Source organism: Colletes latitarsis, chromosome 11 (assembly GCF_051014445.1).
Source record: "Colletes latitarsis isolate SP2378_abdomen chromosome 11, iyColLati1, whole genome shotgun sequence".
Classification (NCBI taxonomy): Eukaryota; Metazoa; Arthropoda; class Insecta; order Hymenoptera; family Colletidae; genus Colletes; species Colletes latitarsis.
The window spans coordinates 21,007,269-21,032,593 of NC_135144.1; the positions used below are offsets into that span (position 1 = coordinate 21,007,269).

Sequence of the window (25,325 nt, forward strand, 5' to 3'; positions counted from 1 at the left end):
GGGTTATGACTTGTGATCATTCACAGTGTTAATCTAGTATCCGGTGAGTACCGTGACAGAGCGGTTGGTCGGTTGTGTATTTTGGAACTCGACATTTCCCACAAAAAGAAATAGTAAGTAGTATCTGTATTACTACTTCTACTACTCATATTACTGTTGTCACTGTTCTCTAGAAAGCTAAATATAAATTTTTCTCTAAATTATAAACCAAAAAATTCATATGCTCACGTGCAGTTATTAGATTGTTGCGTATAAAATGGTCGATTTTTCGATTTTGTGCAGTGATTTACGTTCTTCGTTAATTAGGTCGGCAAATGATACTTATACGTCAACTTACTCTCTGTCAAGCATTATTTGTTTGATTGCAAGATTGTGTATACACGTGAACTATTCGTCGTATTAAAGTTGGCAATTAATAAAAGCAAAATATGTGTAATTTTCATGGATTGCAAAGCAACCGAGGCAACTTAAAGCTAAAAGGTATAAATAATAAATAAAAAAAGCAAAACAATTTGATATTAACAAGAAATTCTTCTTTATGGAAATTGATGCAGTATAACGATGCGTGTAAGAGAATCGATGAATATAATTACGTATCATTAGTCAAATGAATGGTGTAATACTGCTCTGTGACAATATCCAACCACATGTTGCACATCTATCGATCCAGAAAATAAACTGGCTTCAGTGTAAAACTTCCACAGCCATCCTATTCAATGGATGTGTCACTAACCACTGATAATCACTTCTTCAAACATTTGGATCGCTTACTAAAGAAGAAACAATTCATGGATAAAACATAAACAAAAGAGATTCATCGAGGAATTTAACGCATCCGGAACACCAGGTTTTTATAGCAAAGAAATAACTGCACTTGTATCTCGTTAACAAAAGTACGTCGAATCTGACAAATATATTTAAAAACAAGAGAATTTTTTAATTTTCACAAAAGATCAACCACTTTATATGCAACAACCTGCTCAATCAAATATCATGCGAGAATTTCGCCGATGTTTTAAAGTTTTAAAATTTCCGCTGTTACCTGTCACACGGTGCCAGACAACGTTGTATAGAAGCATTATTTCGCAATAAGAAATTTATATAAAATCGTATATGTTTCTTTTGGGCTCGCTGTATAATCATGCATTGTAAATTTAAGACGAATTTAAAACGAAAATGTAGCACTGTAAATACAGACGAAGGGAAATTCTTCGAAATACATCGTTAATGGTCGTTGTCCATTAAAAGTATGTGTTCGAACCGCAAGGTAATCGATCGATAATCAACTCGTGTCGCAAAGTTAACCATGCGTTTTAATTACAAACATTCAGATTTGAATATAATTGAAAATACATATGCATTGCTAAATTATTTCAAGAAATCTTTTTTCCCGCGTAGATTGCAGCGTACGCGTTCTCACAGTGATAAATCAAGGACATGGTTGACTACAAAGGTACGTAAACGATAATCGACGCACATTGTTTATGATTATCCGTTAAAATGAACAGTGTCAATGGAAAAATGGTCTGAATGAAAATATCTGGCCACAAGATACAGAAAGACTGTTCCCACTGTATCGTTTGTCTTTGGTTAAACTTCTGATCGTCTGATTACATTATACTCGTCAAGAGTCGTTAGTTTGTTGATATGTTAAAGATAGTTCGAATTGAGTATTTGTATTTACTTATGCAATTCATTTAAAATTGCTCGGTGATAATACGTTGATCATTCGTTGACATTGAAATTCTTTGTTGAAGATAACGTATGTATGTACATACATACATGTATACCCGACTATCGTAAGTCAAATTACATGTGTACTACAGTGTTTACATTCGCGGCTCGCCTATTAATGTGATACAATTGAATAACCAAATACTGCATTCTCCGTATAATTCACTATCACTTACTCAGTCAACATGGCATATGACTAGAAACAGTAAAACGCAAACTGTAATTCTGAATTCCGTAATACATGTTTGTCCATGATAGTAATTCTTTATCATAAATGAAAGGTATAATATTTCTCGATAAACCAACATCACATATCGCTTCCTATCTTGCGATTAATATTCACAGAAGTTAGTGGAATTGATCCAGTGATGATTTATTGCTTTCAATATGAAATTTAATACTTCGCCTTGCAAAAATAATGCTACTTTTTGGTACGTAAGAGTATCAAGTCAAAATATCTCCTGTCAAGGTCAGTATCGATCGATATTAGTTGTCCTAACGAAATAATTAAAACATATCCAAATTCGAATTACACTAACTAGACTGTAGTTGTACAACTACCAATATAAGGGAATACTTTCGACTGCTAATAGAATATGAATTGAAAAGATATTCGTTGTTCATATATTTTTTAAAATACATTTATCAATTTCTGATTAAAAATACGGGTTAATCGTCCAATTAGTATTGATCGGATTCCAAAATCAACTTGAAGTTCCAATGTATTGTAAACTGCACATTTATCAGTCGCACGTGATGCTTTTAAAAATATAGATTATACACGACGATAACGAAAATACGTGGACTTGTTGCCACATACGTACCTACATATGTATACATATGTATAATACAGCGTATATATCGCACACATTACCACAAGATCCGTAGCAAAGAATAGAATTCTATTGAATTTAAAACATCTCACAGCCGTAATTTTATTCGAAAGAGGCCCAAATTAAATATTAATATAAAACAAGGTGCGTACAATTAATGCTATTCGATTATTTTTATGACCCTATATCGGTACGTCTTTGCAATATATGTATCATAACTTCTATAAATATTATTATCAGATTTATTTCAAATATTGTATATACATATAACCTTAATACTGGTATTTTATAGTAGTTACAACATTACTTCAGAATTTAAGTCGACACGAGTATTTTTATTTTATTGTTTAAAATTTTAATAGCGAGCATTCGAATACTTTCGCAAGCCATTGTAGGTACACAACTTTCAGGAATACCCTGTATTTCTCGGTCATTCGCTCCACTCAAATAGAATCAAGTTACATCGAGATTCAAGGACGTAAATGTTCTCGCTAAGTAATACGTCAATAAAAAAAATCGAAAGATTTTACCAATCCCTTTTTCCGTACGTTAGAAAATACCATGTCAACAACAACAACAACAACGTTTCCATATTGCCAACGCCAACAACTACTCGATTCTGGTACATATTTACCGTTACTATGTTGTGTCAGTGATACACGTGTTTTACCTGACTTCAAGAAAACTTGTTTGTGCTACCACAATGCCCTGGAGTCATCGCGAATTACCTTTTGTATACATATAACGGCAATGACCAATCGAAAGTCGAAGTACACAAGTGCATCCATACTTTTGGACGGTGTGAACAAGTTTTTTTGATGCCAGTGTGCGAAGCATGTCGTTAGGTAATAATTATCGAACAATATTTTATCGTTTTTTTCCAATTTTGTCATTGTAAAATATTATTTTGTCGTGTCGTGTCGTTTGAATATTTTTTGTACAAAAAAGTATTTACTTTGATATACGTGCCTGAATTTGTCTAGACAAGTCGTATCTTTCGTGTGTAAATGATTGTGATTTTGACGGAGGAAGATAATTAAATATCTAAATGTAATTGCAGATAGTCATGCTGCCGTACTCACGAACGTTGAACGCTCGCGTCAAAATAGTTCGGATGATCATGACGAAAGATCGGTAAGTGTAATCAATTAAATGAACTTGGCATTGCTTGGTAATCTTATGCTTGTTGAAAACATGAACGAGTTTCTAGAGTTTTACATTTACAAAGGATCATAAAATTGTATCGTGTAAGAAAGATAAATTGTTGAAAGTGTTAAGTGTTCACTGAATGTATCAATATTTGATTAAAGCATTGCTAACCTTATATAAGTCGATATTTATGTATGTGGTTTCTTTTACCAAAGTAGTAAATACACATGAACATCTGTGTTATAGTACCTATTGAAATTTTGGAACTTGTTTAAATGAATTTTTTCTAGGCACCTGGTGGATGGACCATCGTACTGATCCTAGCAGGTGTTACAACTTGCCTTGGATCAGCAGTACCAGCAGGATTTAATATAGGAGTATTAAATAATGCGGTCCATGTTAGTATTACTACCTGTACTTTGTAAAGAAGAATAAAAAATGATCCTGGATAAAAATTGGAATCTGTATATTTTCCAGGATCACTCTTTACATCTTCTATGGTAGACATTAGTTGGTATATGTTAAAAAATGTAACAAGCATGTATGTGTGAATTGCAGCTAATAGGACATTTTTGCAATGAAAGTATTAGAGAAAGATATGATGTGGACATTTCCAAAAATGGTCTAAAAATAGTATGGTCTACCATCGTTTCGATTTTTCTTATTGGTGGTGTAACTGGTTCATTTCTTGCTAGTTGGTTAGCAGATAGATACGGGAGAAAAAAGACACTATGTATTGGAAACATATTTGGAATTGTAGGGGCTATAATGTTTTTTGTAGTGCGTATGTTGAATTCAATTGAACTCCTTTTAGCAGGTCGTTTAATTGTGGGTAAGTTTTAAGATGTAAATAATGGCTGCTTGTACGAAATTTATGTTAAAAATGATCTGTTTCTCTTAGGCCTTTCCGGAGGTGTTGCTACATGTATTGTACCAATGTACATGGCAGAAATAGCACCTCTTAGATTAAGAGGTGCTGTCGGAGTACTCTGTCAACTAGGACTTACGTGCGGAGTGTTTTTAGGGCAAATTGCAGGACTTAGTACAGTCCTAGGCACAGAACACTCTTGGCAATACATGTTAGGATCATTTATTCCACTATGCGTGTATGCTTTAATACTTACAAGTATTGTTTTACCAGAAAGTCCCAAATATTTGTTTATTATTAAAAAGCAGAAACAAAAGGCTTTGGATGGTTGGTGTTTATTAGTACTTTTACAATAATTTATGTAACGTGTCCCAGATTTTATTAATCAAACTTATTAATATAAGTTGTTTCAACATATAAATATAAGTTTATAATTTTCATCAAAAATTATAATTAGACTCGTAGAATATACTGACAAAGTTCGGCTGTTAAAACCTGGAACATCCTGTGTAATTATGATTACAGTGTTATATTAATTAGATTCTCTAATATTTCAGAACTCAGTAGGATACGTAACATGGATATAATGCTTCTGCAAGCAGAAATAACAAATTTACATGAAGAATTAGAAAAAGAGACAACGTCTGAACCTTGGACAATCAAACGCATGATAAAAGATCGAAGTTTGAGACTCCCTTTATTTTTAGTTTGTATAATACAATTTGGACAACAAATGAGTGGTATAAATGTCGTATTTTATTACTCAAACTCCATATTCCACGACGCTGGACTTGGCATTGCTGGAGCACAGTACGCCACTCTTGGAACTGGTGTGGCTAATATTATTATGGCTCTTGTATCTGTACCAGTAATGTCATCTTTAAACAGGAGAGGTGTCCTACTGACGAGTATTTATTTATGTTTCGGATGCTTGGTGATTTTGTGTACTTCCATTCTATTAAGCGTAAGTAATTAATTGCAAGTAAAAATAATTTATAAGAAAAGAAATCTAAGAATACAGATTGAAACATTAACATTTAGCAATGTATATGTTTATAAAATTATTATTTGTCTTTCTGTAGAATGTATCGTCGTATATGTCACTTCTATGTACAATAACGATACTGGCTTACGTAATATTTTATGGAATTGGTCTTGGTCCGATTCCATACTTCATTGGATCTGAATTATTCGACGTTGGTCCTAGGCCAATAGCTATGGCACTTGGTAGTGTCTTTAATTGGGGTGGAAATTTTTTAGTTGGAATGCTGTTTCCAATAATAGATACCGTAATAGGAGCATACACTTTCTTAATATTTGCTGGATTTCTTTTAATTTTAGGACAAATTGTTAGGTACGTGATAACAATTCAAATAACGATATAATAATATTAATAAGTAAGACTTAATGTTAATATTAACGTATTTAGGGTATACTTGCCTGAGACTAGAGGAAAGAATACAATGGACGTCGCGGCATCTATAAGTCAAGGCTTTAACTCCAGACCAAATGGAAGTTAAATTAAAAATATTGACAACAATTAAAATCTTTTCTATCACTTTTTATGTATATATATATATACATACAGGTTTTAAATGGTTGAATCGTATACTTTTTTCTAAATGTTCAATTTGTAAGAATTATTTATATATACAATTTTCGAGCTTAAGATAGACTTTGAAGAAAAGAAATCACTATGTCTGTAAATGTATACCTTGTACTTAATTTATTCAGAAGTTAGGAAACAACATTGATTTACCAAACTTCCACGATTTTGTGAAAAACAAAATTTCTTAATCATACATGGTAACTGAAATAATTGACATCTTTCAACATATTAAGGCATTGTCATGAATTTATAACGAAACGAACATAAGGTTTTGCATACGTAATTATTATTAAATTATTAACACATCACTGCCCATGTAAGAAATTAAAATTTATTCTTCTTTTACTTTAGAATGTTATAATACTTTAGCTTGAGAATTATAAAGCTTCTGTTATCGTATGTCTAGAACAGATATACGACGCATACAAAAACATTTAGTCACGAGTTACTGTTAATTTCAAAGTCTACTATATAATTGATCTAATTTTTCATAAAATACTAAACACAGCACGGTGTGCGGTGCTATTCTCATCCATGTTGGAAAGATTCCTTTGTACAAACCAGTCAGTCCTTCTTTTCGGAATATCTTAATGAGCGCGTCCAAAAGACCATTATACAATGAGCCTTTGCCGCCTGCATCCGTCTCTGTATTTTTATCGAACAATTAATTTTTAATACTATTGTTAAATTAAAGCAATTTAAACACTGTCGAATTAACAAAACTTACGTTGATTGTACAATCTTGTTGCTAAAACATCAAATGGTTGCATAGTGAGTGCTACGCAACTTCCACCGATTACGGACGCCAGAAAAGTCAGAAGTATTGGCTTATCTGGACATATCTGAAAACGATCAAAAACACTACAATATAAACAAAAATAACACGAATGAATCTAAAAGTTACGATATTCGCTTGAATCGGAATAATATTTTGTATGGTTTGCAGAACAAAATATTATTTTTATTCAAAATTTCTATCAAAGACTAAGAACAAAAAAAAAGACTTCGTGTAAAAGGTACTCACGTGTAACGAACGTAGCCAATCCGCGGCTAAACCAAAGGTAGTTAGTTGCGTTGCAGACCCTATAAAAACGCGTGGTATGTTAGCGTACCAACCACGATAAAGAGCAATTATTCCACCTTCTTTCCATAAAGATTTGAATGCACGCCAGGTACCCAAATGATTGTGCTGATAACCAACAGCTATCGTTTGCGCCGATTGTGATTGTAATTGCGTTTTTAACTATTGCCAAGTAAAGAACAAAATGTTATATTTTTTATATTATACGAAGAAAAGCAATTAAAAATTACTACGCCTTTAACAATGTGTCTTGATGTATTAACAGTGCCTCTGAAATCTAACTGTGATAAAACCCCTTATTAATTTTTTGTAATATACTGTAGTAGAAAAAAATGTATTTTTTTTTTTCACATTTTTCGAATACTTTTACGAGTAACTATACATGTAAAGTAGAAGTAAGAAGAAGAAATTACCATGTAAAACGGACTACCAAGTATAGCTCCTATGCTCCCAGCTGTACCAGACACTATTGCAGTCTTTAAGATATTGGTATCCCCTTTTTTGTTAGTAATAAGATTATATTTCTTGGATACATTATAAACACCTAACCGTATTCCATTGAGCACCACTTGAAAATAAAGAGCCGGTACAATACCAGCTTGTAAAGCGAGCACGCCCTCATGTTTTGCTATCAAATAGCCAGCGTGCAAAGTATTTTTGTATATCTTTTTGTATGAATTCCGTGCTTCTAATTCTCCCTGTAGTTGCAGACGTACTTTGATCACGTCGATCGGATTAGTGAAAAAACCAGCTCCCACAGCTGCCAATGCTCCAATTGCAAATTCGATACCTGGACTGAACAAGAAAAAGGGAAACGAAAATTAAAAGTTAAAGCTATATTTTATATTTGTTTGGCAACTGCTAATTTTAACACTATTTTGTTTTCCATTTAGGTGACAATGTAAATACAGAATATGTGTGTGTGTTGTGTGTCAACAAAAGATAAAGAACAGAGAATCTTATTTTTGTTTAATTAGAGGAATAAAAAACATTTGCAATAATATATTTTGTTTAAATTGAGCGCAAAAAAATTCATGTAGCGACATTTATGCGGAAGTTGCATGCAGTGCTATATTGACCTCAGTGTTCACTTTGATAAATATTTAAATGTTTCGCGAAACAATAAGTTACTATACGAGTATTGAGTTTATCTCAAAGGAAGAAAACAGTGCTATTACGAGATTATGTTACACGTAAACAGAAAACAACAATTTTTAAATATTAAACGAACTCCGCTAGAAATCAATTTATTCATATGAGGCGATTCTATTTTGATAATAGTGAACCTAATATAAATATCTTTCAATACTATTGATAAAATAGATGAATTTGACGATTTATATCGGTGTAGTAAGAAGTTCGGTTTACAGAGAAATTAAAAATTTCAATTTATATTTATACTAACGGAACTGATAATTATTCATATCCACGAATAGACGGTTCACGTACTTATAAAAAGAATTTTATTTACAAAACAGGAAACAGCTTTCAAAGTAAACCACAAAAATAAAACGATGAAACATCGTGTAAAATTAAGATGTGTATTTGATCGAATCCCAGTAATACTTTGATCGTTGTTGGCCAACCGATAGCGTTTCGTAACTATACCGTAGAACAGCAATTGTAGATACTTTAGTGCGAATCCCGAATTAGCAAGAGTGAGAAGAATGAGTAGGAACACTCGAATCTACTTGGACCGCAAGTAATGTGCAAATCATTATTGGCCGGCCGGTTACCGACATTAATTATCGTTGCATAACTAATTTGACGCGATACGTGCGTTCGTGCATACGAACAATAACGAAATGAAAATGAACGGAAACTGCGAATCCGTTAGAAATGCGTGATCAACGATAAAAACGCTCACGGATTGGTTTTAATCGCGCTCGGCGCTGCGGTCATTTCCCAAACGGAAGAACGGGACGTTCATTCATGTACGCGCGATTACTGAAAACTAATGTACATTGGGCCAACTCGGTTGAGTCATGCAGCGCTGACACTGTTTCTGTTTCTAACATTACCAATCTCGTTACCCCAAAGATCCACGGGTTTACATCATTCATTACGGTTCTACGAGATAACTATATTTGCGTAAGCGATCATATGATGTTTCAAGGTCGCGACTAAAAGATAACAGCTTCGATTGATACTCTGTGACGATGATTGATACCGATATGCATTTGTATATTGTTGTTTACTGAAAATTACAATAAGCAAACAAGTGCAGCGGTGGACGATAGTTTTAATATTATACAAATTTTCACATCTAAAGGTTTACGCATGCACCGTGACTGCACAGAGTGAAAATTTCCATTTTATGATACGATAATAGAAAAAAGTAGAAGTCGTAGATTATTGTGAAAAGGTTAAATAACATAATTGCAAATAAGTGCACATTTATTTTACAAAATACACATTTGAGGTTCGTTATCTTATTAAATTTAAAATCATCTCGTAGTGGAACTATTTACATCTTAATTGGTAATAGAAAAGTCGCTATTTTTCAGTATTTATCTTACAAAGGTTATTGAGAATTTTGATAATTGTTTAATTACGCGACAGACAAACTTCCACCAGCCTTTGAAATCTTAGCAATTTCTTCTTTAAACTTAGCAATAGTCTCTTTTGCTAATGTTAATTTTTCTTTAAGGTCTATAACTTCCAGTCTTATTTTGTTTCTTGCTTCCATTACTGCTTTCATTGTAGATTCCTTCTTAGCTTCAACTGTACAATAAAAACTGTAGTTTTTATACATGTTTTAAAAAATGGAAACAGTTCTAAGAAAGGAATGTATATATTTACAGTCTGTATTATGACGCCAGACACCAAGAGTTATAGGTCTGCTAGAATTCAATAAATGCTGCATCAGTGCTGTTGGATCTTGGAAAACTATTTCCTCATAAAATTCGGAGACCAAACTCTTTTTACCTAATTGTATGTCTGGTGTTGTTTGGAAAAGTTTTAATATATGATATATAGTTACCTGTTCAAAGTATAATGTTTTAAATAAACTCACATTTCTTTAGATCTTTTATATTACAAAGAATAACTCACAGGACGTTCGTTAGGATCGTGAAAATATATTTTTATCACAATTTCAAATTCTCCCCAACCAGTTTCGGTAAGTTCGTAAGGTGGTTTTGTCATAATACGATTTGGATTATTATAGCTTTCATGCAGTTTAAAATGAATCTTTTTTACATATGTAGACATGTCTTCATTGTGATATGGTTTAACATACACTGTCCATTGATGAGTGTGACCATCCTCTTCCCTCTTTTTACCAAAGTAACGTGCTATATTACCATACACTATGGGCTTTACTATTGTAACTCCCTGTAAGAAAATCCAATGATATATAGTTTTATATGGTACATAATGTTACTATAATACTATGGAAATATTGCTGTGCGATATAAGAACGTTTAATAAGTTGCAAAAAACGTTTGGCATAACCGAAAACCTTATTTTTCGATCGACACTCGTGTTTGAACATAATGTTTCATACCGTATAGACATTCAGTTATTCATATTTATTATTCTGATCTTCATCGTATCTAAACTGCTCGAATAATTATTATCTATCGTTAATTCATAGACTCTTTTTCTTCTTTTATAATGTTATAGGTTAAGAACATAAAAACACTGTATATCTCTCATGAATATTTTTAAAGAAAATTTACCTTTATCCTGCCTCCAGAGTCAGGGCCAAACTCATTGGTTGTTGCCATCATTCCGATTAGTCGCAATTTTCATTATGCCAACTTTAATAATAAAGATTAAATAACGCAAAATATCTACATAAACAATGCCTTTACGTTGAACTCTACTTTAGCAGTGCTATAATGCTGCATGAGTCTCATACTATTAGTGTAACCAGATTTGGCATAATTGAGTGCTTCGACAGCGACACTAATAACGACGAACTTCTTTAGCGTCTAACGGGTCGTAAAGCCGACATATCCTACCGTACAAGCTATGTTACGTGAGCTCGGCACTTCGCATAACATCGAGAAATCGAGAAAGAAGGTGAATGTGAACCTTTCCTTCTTGAACTTGAACTAAAGTCCGTCATCGCCTCAATGACACGATGTATGTATGAGCGTACATATGTATATTATTAATACGATTTTTCAAAATCAAAATAATTTAAGTACTTTTGAATTCTCTTACAAGCCTCTGCTGACCATTACTGACCACTGCTGACCTTCGTTAACAACTACTGACATGATATATATGTATTAAAGCTTTGTATAATGTAAATCTATGGCAATAAATAATATAATTTCAAAGAATTCTATGTGTTCTCATCATTTTTATCTTTCTTTTCCTCTCCCCATTATTCCCTTAGCTATAAGATACATGCCACCTCTTCGCAAGACCGCCAGCATTTTGGAAATCCGGATGGCAAAACGCCCAAGTTTGTCGTGGAACAGTTCGTTACCTCCAACGATAGATGGTACTTATTTATCAACCTCAGGCCCTCTGGTGTTAAAACGCCCAAGTTTGTCGTGGAATAGTTCGTTCCTTCAACGCTAGATGGCGCTTATTTAACGACCTCAGGCCCTCTGGTGCTAAAACGTCCAAGCTTGTCGAGAAATCCATCTAGCGTAGACGATGTGAACTATTCCACGACAAACTTGGGCGTTTTAGCACCAGGGGGCTTGAGGTCGGTAAATAGGCGCCATCTATCGTCGAAAATAACGAACTATTTCACGACAAACTTGGGCGTTTTAGCACCAGAGGGTTTGAGGTCGAAAAATAAGCGCCATCTATCGTTGAAAATAATGAACTATTCTACGACAAACTTGGGCGTTTTGCCATCCGGATTTCCGAAGTGCCCGAAACATTTCCAAAATGCTGGCGGTCTTGTGAAGAGGTTGTATGTATCTTATAGCTAAGGGAATAATGGGGAGAGGAAAAGAAAGATAAAAATGATGAGAACACATAGAATTCTTTGAAATTATATTATTTATTGCCATAGATTTACATTATACAATGGTTTAATACATATATATCATGTCAGTAGTTGTCAACGAAGGTCAGCAGTGATCAGAAATGGAATTCTTTGAAATTATATCATTTATTGCCATAGATTTACATTATACAAAGCTTTAATACATATATGTAGATCATGTCAGTAGTTGTTAACGAAGGTCAGCAGTGGTCAGTAATGGTCAGCAGAGGCCTGTAGGAGAATTCAAAAGTACTTAAAGTATTTTGATTTTGAAAAATCGTATTAATAATATTTGTTCAAGAGCGAGAAGGCAAATGTTAGCCTTTCTCTCTCAACTTCCACGGAGAATCGAGAAAGAGAGCATGTGTCAGTTTGGCTTTGTCGACTTTCCGAAACTCCACGAGCTCACGTACGCGTGATCTGATATAGTGTGAGAGAACACCTTCGGTGCACTTCTGGCACCTCTGACTTCGATATATATCGAAGCACATAGAAATGGCGTCGGTAGATATTAACGATAATTTGGAATAGTTTATATTTAACTGTATTCTGATCGCGATTGAATATTTCCGAGTGTTATTTATTTAATTGATTGCTTTTATTTCATTCATACTATGAGACTATGAGAGGCGACAAAAAATACTACATCAGCGACATTCGCGAGGTGCTTCAGAAGTAAGATGACCAGTGACCCCCCACTTTTCAACCAAAGTGCACAACCCTCGTGTATAACGAGAGATACAACTTGTGCGATTTTTTATCGTTCGGTTCTTATGCAAATTAACATCGAATTAAAGAGAGAAAAATAAATTTTTCAGTTATTTTGCACTCGTTGTTCTATTTTTCATCTGGCAAACAAATTGTAATTTAACAGTAATCTCGAGGTCATTACTTATATTTTTGCATTACATATAAATAGGGTATCGAAATTAAAAGATACAGAATATCATTTTCAAGTAAATGTATTTCTTCCATCGTGAAGGGTATTAAAAAAATATGTACACTTCTCTCGGAATAAATTATACTTCAAAAAGTTTCCTATCATCTTTCGTGTCGCTCGATCGTCTTGACAAAAATATTCTGGAACCTATTCCCTCATACCGGCAACTAGATTATTACATAAGGTGATAAACTTTTTAAATATAATCTTCGCCAAGACGATAGTTTCTATAACACGTCAACGTTTAATTACTTTCCTGATCGATATATGCAACTTGACAAGTTGACAGTTGCCGGAACACGGTAATCGATAAAACTAATTTTGTAAAACGTACAAAATGTCATTATATAACCACTATGTATCCGGGAAAATACAGACGAAGACTGATCGTCGTTTTCATCGATATTTTATCGTGATAATGAAATTATAAATAATGCTAAACATTTTGCAAATTGTAAATCCGAATACTTCCGAAGCAAACGAAGATGTTCTGTGTTGGTTTCACCGGTTCGAATGTAATCGTCGAGACATTAGATTCGATATTCATTGACCGAAGAAAATGTCAGACTGAAATTGATGCACGTTAAGTGGTTATATATATGCATTCACATTTACAATACTTTCCCTGTGATTTTGTTATTTTGCAAAATTTTCCTGTTCTTTCAGAGATGAATTCGAAGGTATAAAAGTCAGAGTACATGCGCGCAAATTGTACTACCATGCGGTACATACCGTTAGAAAATCAGAAGAAAAGAGAGGTATCTTTCAAGGTCATGTAATTTGTACTAGAAATGGGCTTAACGATATAATCTAAGAAGTAAATGAATTAAAATAACGAAATGTACATTTTTTTATCATCGATATTGAATTCCTCGATGATCGTTTCCGTATCTCATACCTGTAAATCTTGTTTTTGAATTATGGCAAATCCTGTGTTGTGTTAGTATTTGGTTGAACTTTGTATTTTGTAAACATTTTCTCTTAGTTTATATACGCGTTGTTGGACACCAACATCTAACACTAAATGTTAGATTATTGAAAATGGAAAGTTTCTCGAATAAACACATGCTATTATTCCCTTAAGACAACAGTAACAATTTAGCTTAAATGTATGGGTAGCAATAATAAGTGATTATTTAATTGGTCCTGTTTTCTTTCTTGCTCAGGAAAGGAAAAATTAAATTCGCAAAAACGTTATGTAATTTATATAAAAGAGAAGGTAAAAAAGAAAGACTCAAAATATTGCTGTGAGAAGTATGATGTGAGACTGTGTATAGATGACTGCTTTGATGTAATAAGATTGTAGAGGTTATACTTCCTGTATTTACGTGTATCTGACTTTGCAGAATAACCTCTTTTTCGAAGTTGAAACCGCTTAAAAAAAGCCACTACACGATGCACTATTTCTAAAGTTACTTATGTCGGACTGTATAAGGCAGTTTTCATTTCGCGACCATTGTCGTCGAGGGATTAATAATATATCGATAAACGGTAGTTCTGTAAATAATCGTATCGCTAAAATACCGATAAAAATCAGTAAGCCCATCTCTTTGGTTTGTACAGGATACATCGTCGAATGTTGTTGGGTAATGTTTCGTCTAAATTGTCGGGAGTGGAAGGTTAAATGGGTGCGCGTTGCATCGGACGTGCAAAGGCAGCCAGCTGCCAAAAGAATGCGTGTCTTCAGCACCTCGTAACGATCGTAAGAATTAGCTCTGCCGTGCTATAACGTCGTCGTTATCACGTGTGAAGCAACTTTCCTTTCCTTCGAAATTGTTCCTCTAGATATCCCGGGATCTGAAAATAGTTTCATAAGGACCGGTTACAACATTTGTATGATGGCCCGGCAGGTTACAGAAAGCGACAGCGACATTACTATATCTAGATTAACAGAAAAAGAATAAAGTGTGCACGCGTGTTATATCAAGCAAGATTTTAACGATAAGTTGTACAGTGACTGCGTCGTACCGCTGGTAGATGATATTAATACATGTTCATATCACAACGTAATACAAGGGTATTTGCATTATACGGATAAAACATTCACTATACTTATTCGCTATGACAATTTACATTCACATAGACAAATAATTACCGCAAAGGATTACGTGATTTATTTAAAAAAAAAAGCGATGGTAAACACGATTCCTACGTGGTTCATTGCAACGTTGTCCTTTAATTGTAGATGTGTATGTACAATCATGTATTCTTATAAGCGAGTTAGATATTTAACTTGTAACAGATAGACGTTCACTATTCTTATATATTTACATAAAACCGTTATTACGTTATAACAGTACAATAGTAAGTACGTGCGTGTTACGATGTCTCAGATTGTATCCGTATTATCTAATACAGAGAAATGCATGCGACGTAGTTTTAATTTGCAAGCTTGAAATTGGAGTGAACGGATGGCTTTAGGATACATTAGATACAATATTATAGGTACAAGAAAGAGATCCTAATCCACTCTAATGGTCAGGCATTCTGGGAACATTAAAACAAGAAACATAAGGAATTTTGGTATTTTATTAAGAGTAGTGAGTTGTGAGTGGGAAATATTTCGGTACGATATTTTTTTCTCTTTATCTTCTTAAAAATTTTAGGACAGCATAATTACACGCTCGCGTAGGATAGTATCTATATGGGTGGGGGACGATTACTATAGTTCAATTCTGATCGTGTCTACCTTTGGTTTTGGCCGATGCGTGTCCACTGCGTCGATGGGTAGTCGAATGTGTTCCACTTTACAACCGTATGCAACGGGCGTTAATTTAATAATAGTGTGTAGCGGTACTTGTAAATATGGCAATTCATCTGTAATAAAAAACAAATAAACATGTAATTACATAATCGGCTTATATTGATTCTCGGACAACTCGAAACGAAAGAAATAATAAGAGAAGCCAAATTGTTCTTTGAGATTGGCAATGTCAGTCATGCGGTCCGGGCTCGTCGAACCAAATAAAAATTATGCGCAATTTGCGGCAGTAAAATTATGTAAACGAGAACCGTGGCGCCTTGAACTTCCCGTTGCGCAAATAACTACGTCGCGCCTGACATCTCGGTCTCCGTACGTACACATATCTATTTTCCTATTTCGTTTCGATACGTCGAAGGTCAATAGTTACGTAACTTCGGTACGTCGATATTCCCTGTATATGTCTCGTTAACGCAATGCGAATGTGATTTACAATGCGGACGATCAGATTACGCTTATTCTGTCTACCATTTTTACACCGTATTAACGTTGTTGTTTTCACAATGATGCAACGAAGTAATCGGTAGACGCGCAAATGCGCAAACGCGTACAGGTTTTTTTAAAGCTTTCGTCAACGTATCGTACTCACCCGCGCTCTTGTCCAAGAAATAAGCAAGAAGGCATCGCAAAACCGCTTGATGACTTACGACCAGAACATTACCCTGTCGTTCTAGCTCCATTATCACCGGTTCCAACCGGGCGACTAGATCCTCGTAACTCTCCCCTCGCGGATAACGATACGAAAATTTGTTCTGATCTCTCGCAGCGAAATCTGTCGGGTACTTTCCCGCAATTTCTTCGTAAGTCATTTCTTCGCAGATACCCTACGTATAAGCGGATGGTTAAATAACATGTTACGAAACGAACGATCTTTTTGTTTTTCTTTTTGCTTCGGCTTACCGCGTCTATCTCGTTAAGAGCTTTCCACCTTTCCTGAGGTACGTCCACGTCGCTCGCCGTTTGTATGGTCCTCTTCAGCCAGCTAGTCCACACGCGCAGTCCCTATAATCGGTACAATTTAGCTCCATTTTCTCCAGAGGATGAAAACAGTTGTAATATTGGTTTCAGTTACTGTTCTGATATCGGTTCTATTTTCATTCCATTCCGGTACAATACCGGTTACGGTTCGAGTTACGGTTATTGAACAGCAGCTCTTTCCAATAACAATTATAACGTTATTATGGTCCTTTATAATTGTTTCAGTAAGCACCGGTATATAACACTTTGAAACAGTTATTTTCAGAACCTTTTCATCCCTGCTTTTCTCTAAGGGAATCCACCTCTCTTTTTACACATCTTACCTGTATATCCTGACTAGTGATGAAGTCAGCCAAAGCTTTGGCATATTCCCAGCCTCTCTCGCTTAGCTCCGAATCCCCGCCTATTTTACCTTCGAGGTTCATCGCGCTCTCGCCATGCCTGGTTAAGTAGATCGTACGTGGCACTATGTGGATGTTCATGAGATAATAAACTATCCTACTTTGTATATGACCTTCGTGCTTGTGGACCAGCACTTTCTCGCCGGTATTGTAAATCTTCATGAAGGAAAGATCGTTTTCTTGATTTTCGTCCAACGCTTGATACTTCTCTTGGTAATGCTCGATTCTCAGCATAAAGTCTGCCAATACCTCTTCCTTGTTCATGTTAGCGTAATCGGGACTGCTCACCTTTACCTAAACAAGCAGAAATTGCGTTTCGTTAAACTATTCCCGAGATTCCAAAAATTCTGTTAGATAATATCGAGATTGGAAGCAGTTATAAATCAACTTTGTTTATAACTAATGCCATAGACAAAACAAAAACAAGCAATTGTTCGATTGCACGATGAAGAATCGTTTCGAGGAAGGCGTCTAGTTTTACAACCGGCTAATTATCCCTTTGACGGGCAGAGGTGGGCGTTACGCGTTCAAAGAAAGATAAATATCAGACAAGGAGAGAGGGAAGAAGGTAGTAGATCCTTCTGAATGCAGAAACGAGCATCCATCCGTTAAGCTCCGCGAGAAAGGTTACGATTTCTTTAAAAAGAATTTCGCCACGTTGTACCAATGACATTAAAAAAATTTGTAGTATATATCATTGATATGTACATAGCGAAAAATAATTCGAATTAAATTGAAAACATTATTAAAATGTTGATAACGTCTTGCGTGTGTCAAACATATCCCCACTCCTTCTCATGGAACCTAACGGCAGTGGTAGAAGTACTCCAGTTCCTTGTTGACCTTGTACGGGCAATTAATTTTGTTCAAACGCGTTAAAAGAAGACTTTTCGTACTTCCATAATGTTCTGCTCAACGATCTCCGGATCGTTGCAAACGGACTCTACGAAGAAGAGCTTAAAGCCCATCTTCTCGACGACGATGTCCCGGATCAATTGGCGTCTATCGACGGTGGAATTGGTCGCGTCGAATACCGCTACCTCGCCGTCCCCGCTTTCTAACCACTGACAGACGTCCTTAAGGGCGTCCATCGCGCACTGGGTGCGTATCGCCATTGCTTTTATATTATCAGGACGGAAAAACTCGTGGCACTGGTACGCGGTAGTCGCGTGTCGTCTGTATTCCCCAAGGTTGAACACTTTCGTGTTGATGCCGATCCAGTTTAAATATCTGCACAGCTTTTTAGATATGTAGGTCTTGCCGCGGGCCGGCAGACCGACCATCGCGATCACATGAGGCTTATTCACGAAGTTCGCTCGTTCACCTGAAATCAACAACGGGGAAAAATCAAGACTTCGATCACAGAATGAAATATTTCACAACAAACGGATAAAAAATTTAACTGTTCGTTCGCATAAACGCCAGACACAATTTCCGAGCGTTGGTTTTTTTTTTTGGTTGCTCATTATTCGAGTAAAATTAATCTAGGTAAAACGTTTCTCGTTATCTAAATAAAAATGTCTTGAACTCTAATCTCAGGTCGCATATCCTATCGACGAAGAAATTCGTACACAAAAATTTTGGACAGAGTAACAACAAAGGTTGATATCGAATTTTTAATTTATCAACACTTTGCAAGGCAAAATGCATTATCAAACTTTCTTGTCAATATGAGCAATGTCGCGAACCGGTTTCTATCAATACGAGCGCCATATCTTATGCACCGCGTGCACAACGCATGCTCTTGATTTATCGTTAAGTCGTACAGTGTGTTCAAAAATTTATAACATGAATGAAAATAAAAAGACATTTTAACTAGTTTCGATAGTGCTTGTGAAAATTAGATTATATTTTTTAACAAACAAACATGGGACCGTATTAATTTTAAAGCGAGATAACTCTACTCCGGCAAAATAAATCGTAAATGCGTATTAAAATTGTTTTCAATATATGTTTGTTCAGATATGTTTTCGATTAATTTTTCTTTGTATACTATGTAATTCTGATACAGAATTTATGTACTAATTAATTCCAGAATATAAATAATTGCCCTCCCTCCCAGCTACAGATATCTATTTTTTAACCAATGAAATTTCCTCTCTCTCTCATGTGTGTGTGTGCATATATAAATTTTGTATCTTTGTTAAACTATATTAAATGACTTATTCCAAGAAAATAGAACTAACATATTTAATTCTTTAATAATTAAGTAATACAACAATAAATACAAGCATATCCTGCTAACTGAATATTTCGATATTGAAATTAAAAAGTAAAGGTAATTGGAATCGAAAATTGAAAATATATTATTGTTTACGTTTCATTTCATACATTAATATTATACCAACATAATATTTCACACATCGATATTAAATAAATTTTGTGAAGTATCGGAAAGTATTATAATTATTCTGGTCGCGTTGATGCATTTATACATATTTTTATTTACCTTAATTTTCCTGTTACACACTGATAGTGCTGTCTTTAGCGCGTGATAGCTTTTAACGTTGAGAAAAATTATCATCTTTAAGTTCGTAACTGCCGAACCGAATAGTTCCTCCAAATATTTGTCTATTATATATAGTTACAGTTAATACTGTAGTATAAAGGACCGTGTAAAGTGTCCGTTTCTTGAATCATGGTAGAAGTATTAGTGTATTTGGATCGATTTATGTGCATTTTCGACGAGACTTGCTCGATATACGTTAGATTTATGCGAAATCAGAACGCCACGGCTGTCCAAAGAAATTTACGCAATTCCTGTGTCGGTGCTATTAATGACCGCTTGCCTATATATTTTCATCAACTAGAAATACGGGACTAATCAAATTAGAATCTTATAAAGCTGACGAAAAAGGAATGTCGAATCCGAAGTGTTCTTTAATTCACGAACCTAGTTGATGTAAAGTAAACGTCATATTCGTCGTTATGACACGCGTATATATTGTGTTTGCCGATAGATTTTTCAAACGTAAACAGTTAGCGTTATCTGTCGCCGTTTGCGAAATAAACCGTTGTAGCTCAACAAACATATAATCCCGTGGCTACTTTTCATCACCGTTCAATCTTTCGAGATTAATTTTATCAGTACGTGGTTGTTTTTACTAATCGAGCAAAGACCAAGGTGCAACAACGGTAAAATCATTAACATGATCGAAAAAGTACCGACACACATTTGCCATTCAATTTTGATCGTAAAAGCAGAGTATCGCCTTCATCGTATTTAATATAATTTTCTACTATGTCGCGTTTCCAGTGGACACCTTGTTAGAAAATCTATCGTCTCCGAAGCTCTCACAATTATTTCTGAAACGATAGTAACTTTTCATTGATTTGTAAAGGAAATTGGTTTCTCTGAAATTTCTTTCAACGCACGAAAGTTCGCTCGTCTCGTTGCTCGTGCAGATAAAACTGCATTAATTTGAAAGATCAATCATTCGTAAGCAAGGTCAAGAATAAAGGCGATTTTTATCGGATACAACTTCTTTATATCAGCTTCAGTCGGTTTCGCGACACCACAAAGATTAGCCAGTTAATACAATCCCCTGTCACAATATATACCAACGTAATACGTGTCCATTTACTATGGACGTACTACACGCGGTCCAGTATGGTTTAACATTTTAGGTTATGTTCCTGGAAAGCGATCGGGGGTACAGTGCGGTGGACCGCGCGAAAGAAACAGTACATTTCCCCCGTATAGAACAAACTTCTTAACATTCGCTTGTGTCTAAAACAAAGGACTCACTATTCATGAAAAGTATATTATGTTGATTTTACGATCGAGTCGTTTTGCTGGTTGGTTCTTGTTTTCTTGTAGTTTAACACACGCTTTGAAATATTCGTGGAAATGTGTGAACGCGGAGGGTAGAAAAAAGAAATTTTCACGAAAAAAAGATACCAACAACACCAGAGATCAAACATTAGCAAATTCTTTCGATTTTCATTCACTTTTAAATGAAATATGCGTGGGTATTTCTAATACCTAAATAGTAAAGAGTTCTGTGTGTAATAGTTTTAAGAAACGATTCCCCGTCTATAGAGGATCGTAGAAAAATAGAATCTTACCTCGAATGGGAAAAGGTTTCGTTTGAATGGTGTCGGAAGTCGGTGGTGTGTAATGCATCTCGATTTTCGGATCGGTCATCCTACGAGATATGCGTAGATGTTTCCTTCCCGATCTGAACTAAATGTCTCTCGTTGAATCTCGCTCGCTAAGGGGAAAATAAGCACTTGAAGAATTTTGAAGTCTCGCCAGGCCTAGGGTGCACTACATACGTACGTGTTGCTCATTAATCGCGCATGGAAACTCGTCGCGATAATCTCACTGTCAATGCGATTCCATCCTACTGATTCGTATATTTTAAACCAAAACTCGATAGCGTTAGTTCGACATCATCACGGTGGAGTCATGAAATAGTACTGCAAGTTATGAGTAAAACGCGAGCAATAAACTCACACAGCGGTGCAGAACAGAGAAAGAGGGAAGAGCAACGTTTCGCCGGAAAAGACCGAAGTTTAGTACGCGCCGCGCTACGCACAGGTTTCGAGTCTCAAAGCGATTATTATTACGTACGGATCAAGCTGCGGGGAAATCTTTTCGCCAGTAACTCTCATTAGGTGGCTCCTTTTCTGTTTTCGAACGAAATCACCACGAACGATCATTGATCACCAAAGGAAAGCACAAATTTCGTTTCACGTTCCGCAAATTATGCGTATTCGGTCGCGAAAAGAATGCTGTTCCGTTTACAAAGCGCCGGAAATTTGTTACCGATTCGAATTCGACTTTCTAATAAACACCACTGTCAGGCAAGATAACTCTGACCAGTCCCGTAGCCTCGAAAGTGATCACGCGACTTCTCTTGACGTCATTGTATTCTTTTCTAACTAATTCCCTTTGATTTCGAGCACGGAGAAACGAAAACTGGTACATCGATGAAAATCATTTCTTGCTTTCCTACGCTCGTTTCCGACGATTTGTAACGGTAATACCGATACACAAACGAGCATTCTCTGGAAAATGAAATGCACGAGGAATTCTCCATTTGTACTTTCATTCGCAAAGGCAACCAATAAGAAACATTTGTAACTAGGTAGCATGCAACGAATAGGAAATATACGCGATTCTGAAAAAGCCACTAGCGAATACACTTGAATACGTTGAATACTTCCTCGACAAATTACTAATTGTTCAGTCTTGGCAGTTGGATAAATGAAGTAAATTGATTTATGTATAAAAATGTATTATTTTATTATCAAAATAAAAAATACCTAATAAATTATTACATATAAGATATTATTTATCATATTTTTCTAAAAATGAATTAACAATATTGGATATAGTCTCCGGATCTCTCATATGAATATGATGCGTTCCTGGAACTTCGTGCCAATAAACATTTTCATTAGTTTTTCTCATAGTGTTGAAATTATATAAAATGTTTACTTTATCAGATATATGGGAATGTTTCGCAGTGATGAAAAGACACGGGCATGTTATAAATTTAGCATAAGCATTTATGTGTTCATTGGTATATTGTGAAAACTCTGGTAAAAATTTAAGTCTTGGATCTCTATTAAATACATACATTCCGTGTTCTACTTCTGTAACTCCACGCGTCATTAATATCTTGCATGTATCTTCATCTAAACTGTTTTTTATACTCGATATCCATTTATCCATCGCTTCTTTTTTCGTGTATTTTTTTTCATTTACAAAAGTTTCCAATTCCAGAAGCTTAGACAGATTTTTAGAAAAGTTCGTGTGGTATTCGCTTCTAGATACACCTATAGTGAAAACTCCATCTAATAGTATAATATATTCAACTTCATTTGGAAAGTAAGATGAATAGTAAAAGGTTGCAAGTCCAGTCAATGAATGTGCCATTATTTTCACTTTGTCCCATCCAAAGTATTGTTTTATTCTTTGCATCAGTGTTATATAAATTAGATCACTGTACATTAGTCCTGGAGGTAACCAACTCGAAAATCCATGACCAGGAAAATCAATGGCCATTACTGGGATATTCTTCAACAGATATGGAGCAATTATATCAAACGATGCAGCATTATCTTGCCATCCATGTAAAGCTAATATAGGTTGTTTGTTTTCTGTTCCCCATAATTTTGCTGTAACAAATTGTTACTTTAGAATGCAAATCAATTACTTAATTTTGATCTCATTTATTTTCATCGTGCTTACCTGCAATCTTTCCCCATGGCACCTTGATTTCTATCTCTTTTACTTTGTTCAGCAACGGTTGTACTTTACTGTGTAACAGTCTTCTTACCAGACACCTTGAATTCATTTTGAAGCCCATTTTGATACAATGGCCCAAAATATATTGCATGCTGACTTTGTGATTTTTACAAATTTTGAAAATATCTTATATGTTCAATATTTTCTCAGCTTGATGATAGAACCAGGAACAAACAAAAACATTACTGTCAGAACTATAACACTCTATATTCTGTGCATTAGACTTTGTGAAGCGATAAAAACCTGAAAAAAATACACATAAAATATGTCTTTTAGAAATGTTGCAACTAAATATGAATTATTTAGACAAAAAAAGAATTTGATTAAGTTTTTGTCAGTTTATTTAGCTTAAATTTTGTACAGAGTAATTGTATACAGGTGGGGATCCAGAAGCCTTGCTTGAGATGGATGAAATATGTAAATGTATATTTTTAAATCTTATTTTACATGATTTAAAATTTGTTTACAGTTAATTAATTACTATTTTTATGCAAAAGTAGTCTGTATAATCAAATTCACATCATTTAATTATACAAACGTATGCTTGAAAATGTTTAGCGAGTATAATGTAAAATACAAATAAACTTTAAGCCGATATCGATCGCCGATATAAAAACGATTTAAACCTTTATAGCCCCCCATTCCCTATTGATCAAAGAATCTATTATCCGAAATGCAATCGTACCAAACGATTTTTTTATTCGAGTATTAAACAATCATAAAAACTTTAATATTTATATTTCTGTTTCTATAATTTCTAATGGTGGGATTCTCGAATCCTTGAAATTGTAATATTATTTTAAGATTTTTTGTTAGCCCCTTTTTTGGGCACTTTTACATCCGCCACTGGTCGATACTATCTATTTTAGCGATAAAACATGATTCGGAAGAAAAACCTGACAACGATAATAAGATTAAACAGAAAAAGGAACCGATTTAACTCGCGATATAGTTTTAAAAAAATTATCAATTGTAATTTTTATAAGATACTCTGCTGGAAATATTTATTGCATCGTCCACAAAACCACTTAATGTCTACATTTCTCACAATTACATGATCAGTAAATTGGTTGGTATCCCATTTGTTTTAACATAGATTAATAATTTTGTATAAATTATACAGTTTGAATTGAGTTTAATTATTGTTAATTAGGATTTTAATTATGATTTAACAAAGAAACGTAACAAAATGTGCAGAGTCATCGAGATTAGCTTTATGTTCCGAGATACCTTACAGGTTTTATTGTTTTATTATTGAAGGATGAGAATAAAACGATATCTCTATGCAGGTGTAAAAAATATTAATTTTTAATAAGATTGGTTAGAACGAAATACATACGATGTCGAATTCGGCTTGACATAGGATTACAAAGGGGGTTAAAATCTTTAAAACGAAGTCCACCGATTTCTTTGCCGAAAATATATCCCGGACCATTTGATTTTCTGTGAACCTAATCGTTAATTTTAAATACTTTGATAGAAATTCATCGCATTTTTCGTTCGTTCAAAATGATTATCCCGCGTCTTTTTCGGTTCAATCGACACATTTTAAACTCAACTATGTCAATTGTTTCATCTCTGGGTGGCAAGCAACGTCGTTATTTCCACTTTTTTATACAGCAGAATCTAAGCAGATCTTCCCCTATCACCCGACTACTTTAATTTGAGAGTCCTCTTCAAATAGTAGGAACGACTACCATTCACTTATCCAATCGATAACGGCTTACACTTATCCAACTTTATATTATTCTAGTA

General features: G+C 34.6%; 5 protein-coding genes across 10 annotated transcripts; 1 reads left to right on the plus strand and 4 right to left on the minus strand.

The window, feature by feature from the left end:
* The first annotated feature begins 13 nt into the window (after positions 1–13).
* Positions 14–7,518, plus strand: LOC143348523 (solute carrier family 2, facilitated glucose transporter member 3). Of its 2 annotated transcripts, XM_076778817.1 has the most exons (9): positions 14–113; positions 1,399–1,453; positions 3,628–3,701; positions 4,007–4,114; positions 4,275–4,548; positions 4,618–4,911; positions 5,142–5,548; positions 5,667–5,938; positions 6,014–7,518. In XM_076778817.1, exons 2-9 carry the CDS (start codon positions 1,438–1,440, stop codon positions 6,102–6,104), a joined length of 1,536 nt encoding a protein of 511 aa, XP_076634932.1. In that variant the 5' UTR covers positions 14–113; positions 1,399–1,437; the 3' UTR covers positions 6,105–7,518. The 2 variants fall into 2 exon arrangements, with proteins under 2 accessions (XP_076634932.1, XP_076634933.1); XM_076778818.1 differs by lacking the exons at positions 14–113; positions 1,399–1,453 and adding an exon at positions 3,186–3,412.
* Positions 6,651–9,351, minus strand: LOC143348525 (solute carrier family 25 member 35). Its single transcript, XM_076778819.1, has 5 exons — positions 9,142–9,351; positions 7,688–8,069; positions 7,218–7,436; positions 6,921–7,035; positions 6,651–6,838 (listed from the first exon to the last, which is right to left on the minus strand). The coding sequence occupies exons 1-5, from the start codon at positions 9,174–9,176 to the stop codon at positions 6,651–6,653; spliced, it is 939 nt and encodes a 312-aa protein (XP_076634934.1). The 5' UTR covers positions 9,177–9,351.
* A 305-nt stretch (positions 9,352–9,656) lies between these two features.
* Positions 9,657–11,494, minus strand: Gas41 (YEATS domain-containing protein 4 Gas41). The gene is made up of 4 exons (XM_076776692.1): positions 10,958–11,494; positions 10,329–10,610; positions 10,077–10,257; positions 9,657–9,998 (listed from the first exon to the last, which is right to left on the minus strand). The coding sequence occupies exons 1-4, from the start codon at positions 11,006–11,008 to the stop codon at positions 9,826–9,828; spliced, it is 687 nt and encodes a 228-aa protein (XP_076632807.1). The 5' UTR covers positions 11,009–11,494; the 3' UTR covers positions 9,657–9,825.
* Positions 11,495–13,177: 1,683 nt separating this feature from the next.
* On the minus strand, positions 13,178–22,290 carry Pfrx (6-phosphofructo-2-kinase/fructose-2,6-biphosphatase). Of its 5 annotated transcripts, none has more exons than XM_076777882.1 (8): positions 21,888–22,290; positions 21,380–21,525; positions 18,208–18,635; positions 17,234–17,605; positions 16,833–16,934; positions 16,522–16,756; positions 15,861–15,988; positions 13,178–14,968 (listed from the first exon to the last, which is right to left on the minus strand). In XM_076777882.1, exons 2-8 carry the CDS (start codon positions 21,456–21,458, stop codon positions 14,912–14,914), a joined length of 1,401 nt encoding a protein of 466 aa, XP_076633997.1. In that variant the 5' UTR covers positions 21,459–21,525; positions 21,888–22,290; the 3' UTR covers positions 13,178–14,911. The 5 variants fall into 5 exon arrangements, with proteins under 5 accessions (XP_076633997.1, XP_076633998.1, XP_076633996.1 ...); XM_076777883.1 differs by lacking the exon at positions 21,888–22,290 and adding an exon at positions 21,594–21,856; XM_076777881.1 differs by lacking the exon at positions 21,888–22,290 and having other exon boundaries at positions 21,380–21,856.
* A 317-nt stretch (positions 22,291–22,607) lies between these two features.
* On the minus strand, positions 22,608–25,039 carry LOC143348361 (putative serine hydrolase). Its single transcript, XM_076778484.1, has 3 exons — positions 24,910–25,039; positions 23,514–23,813; positions 22,608–23,440 (listed from the first exon to the last, which is right to left on the minus strand). The coding sequence occupies exons 2-3, from the start codon at positions 23,659–23,661 to the stop codon at positions 22,608–22,610; spliced, it is 981 nt and encodes a 326-aa protein (XP_076634599.1). The 5' UTR covers positions 23,662–23,813; positions 24,910–25,039.
* Between the last annotated feature and the right edge of the window lie 286 nt (positions 25,040–25,325).

Bases quoted from the DNA above. Each gene is read 5' to 3' on its own strand.
- LOC143348523 (XM_076778817.1), top strand. The intron at 4,115-4,274 runs GTTAGTATTACT...TGTGAATTGCAG, and splicing joins TATTAAATAATGCGGTCCAT to CTAATAGGACATTTTTGCAA. The intron at 5,549-5,666 runs GTAAGTAATTAA...GTCTTTCTGTAG, and splicing joins GTACTTCCATTCTATTAAGC to AATGTATCGTCGTATATGTC.
- LOC143348525 (XM_076778819.1), bottom strand. From the start codon at position 9,176: ATGACCGCAGCGCCGAGCGCGATTAAAACCAATCC. The intron at 7,036-7,217 runs GTGAGTACCTTT...GATCGTTTTCAG, and splicing joins ATTGGCTACGTTCGTTACAC to ATATGTCCAGATAAGCCAAT. The intron at 6,839-6,920 runs GTAAGTTTTGTT...ATAAAAATACAG, and splicing joins AACAAGATTGTACAATCAAC to AGACGGATGCAGGCGGCAAA.
- Gas41 (XM_076776692.1), bottom strand. From the start codon at position 11,008: ATGATGGCAACAACCAATGAGTTTGGCCCTGACTCTGGAGGCAGGATA. The intron at 10,611-10,957 runs GTAAATTTTCTT...ATTTTCTTACAG, and splicing joins ACTCTGGAGGCAGGATAAAG to GGAGTTACAATAGTAAAGCC. The intron at 10,258-10,328 runs GTGAGTTATTCT...TACTTTGAACAG, and splicing joins ACGATCCTAACGAACGTCCT to GTAACTATATATCATATATT.
- Pfrx (XM_076777882.1), bottom strand. From the start codon at position 21,458: ATGACCGATCCGAAAATCGAGATGCATTACACACCACCGACTTCCGAC. The intron at 17,606-18,207 runs GTACGAAAAGTC...CTGCTTGTTTAG, and splicing joins TTGAGCAGAACATTATGGAA to GTAAAGGTGAGCAGTCCCGA. The intron at 15,989-16,521 runs GTGAGTACGATA...TTTTTATTACAG, and splicing joins TTTCTTGGACAAGAGCGCGG to ATGAATTGCCATATTTACAA.
- LOC143348361 (XM_076778484.1), bottom strand. From the start codon at position 23,661: ATGCAATATATTTTGGGCCATTGTATCAAAATGGGCTTCAAAATGAAT. The intron at 23,441-23,513 runs GTAAGCACGATG...AATTTGTTACAG, and splicing joins GCCATGGGGAAAGATTGCAG to CAAAATTATGGGGAACAGAA.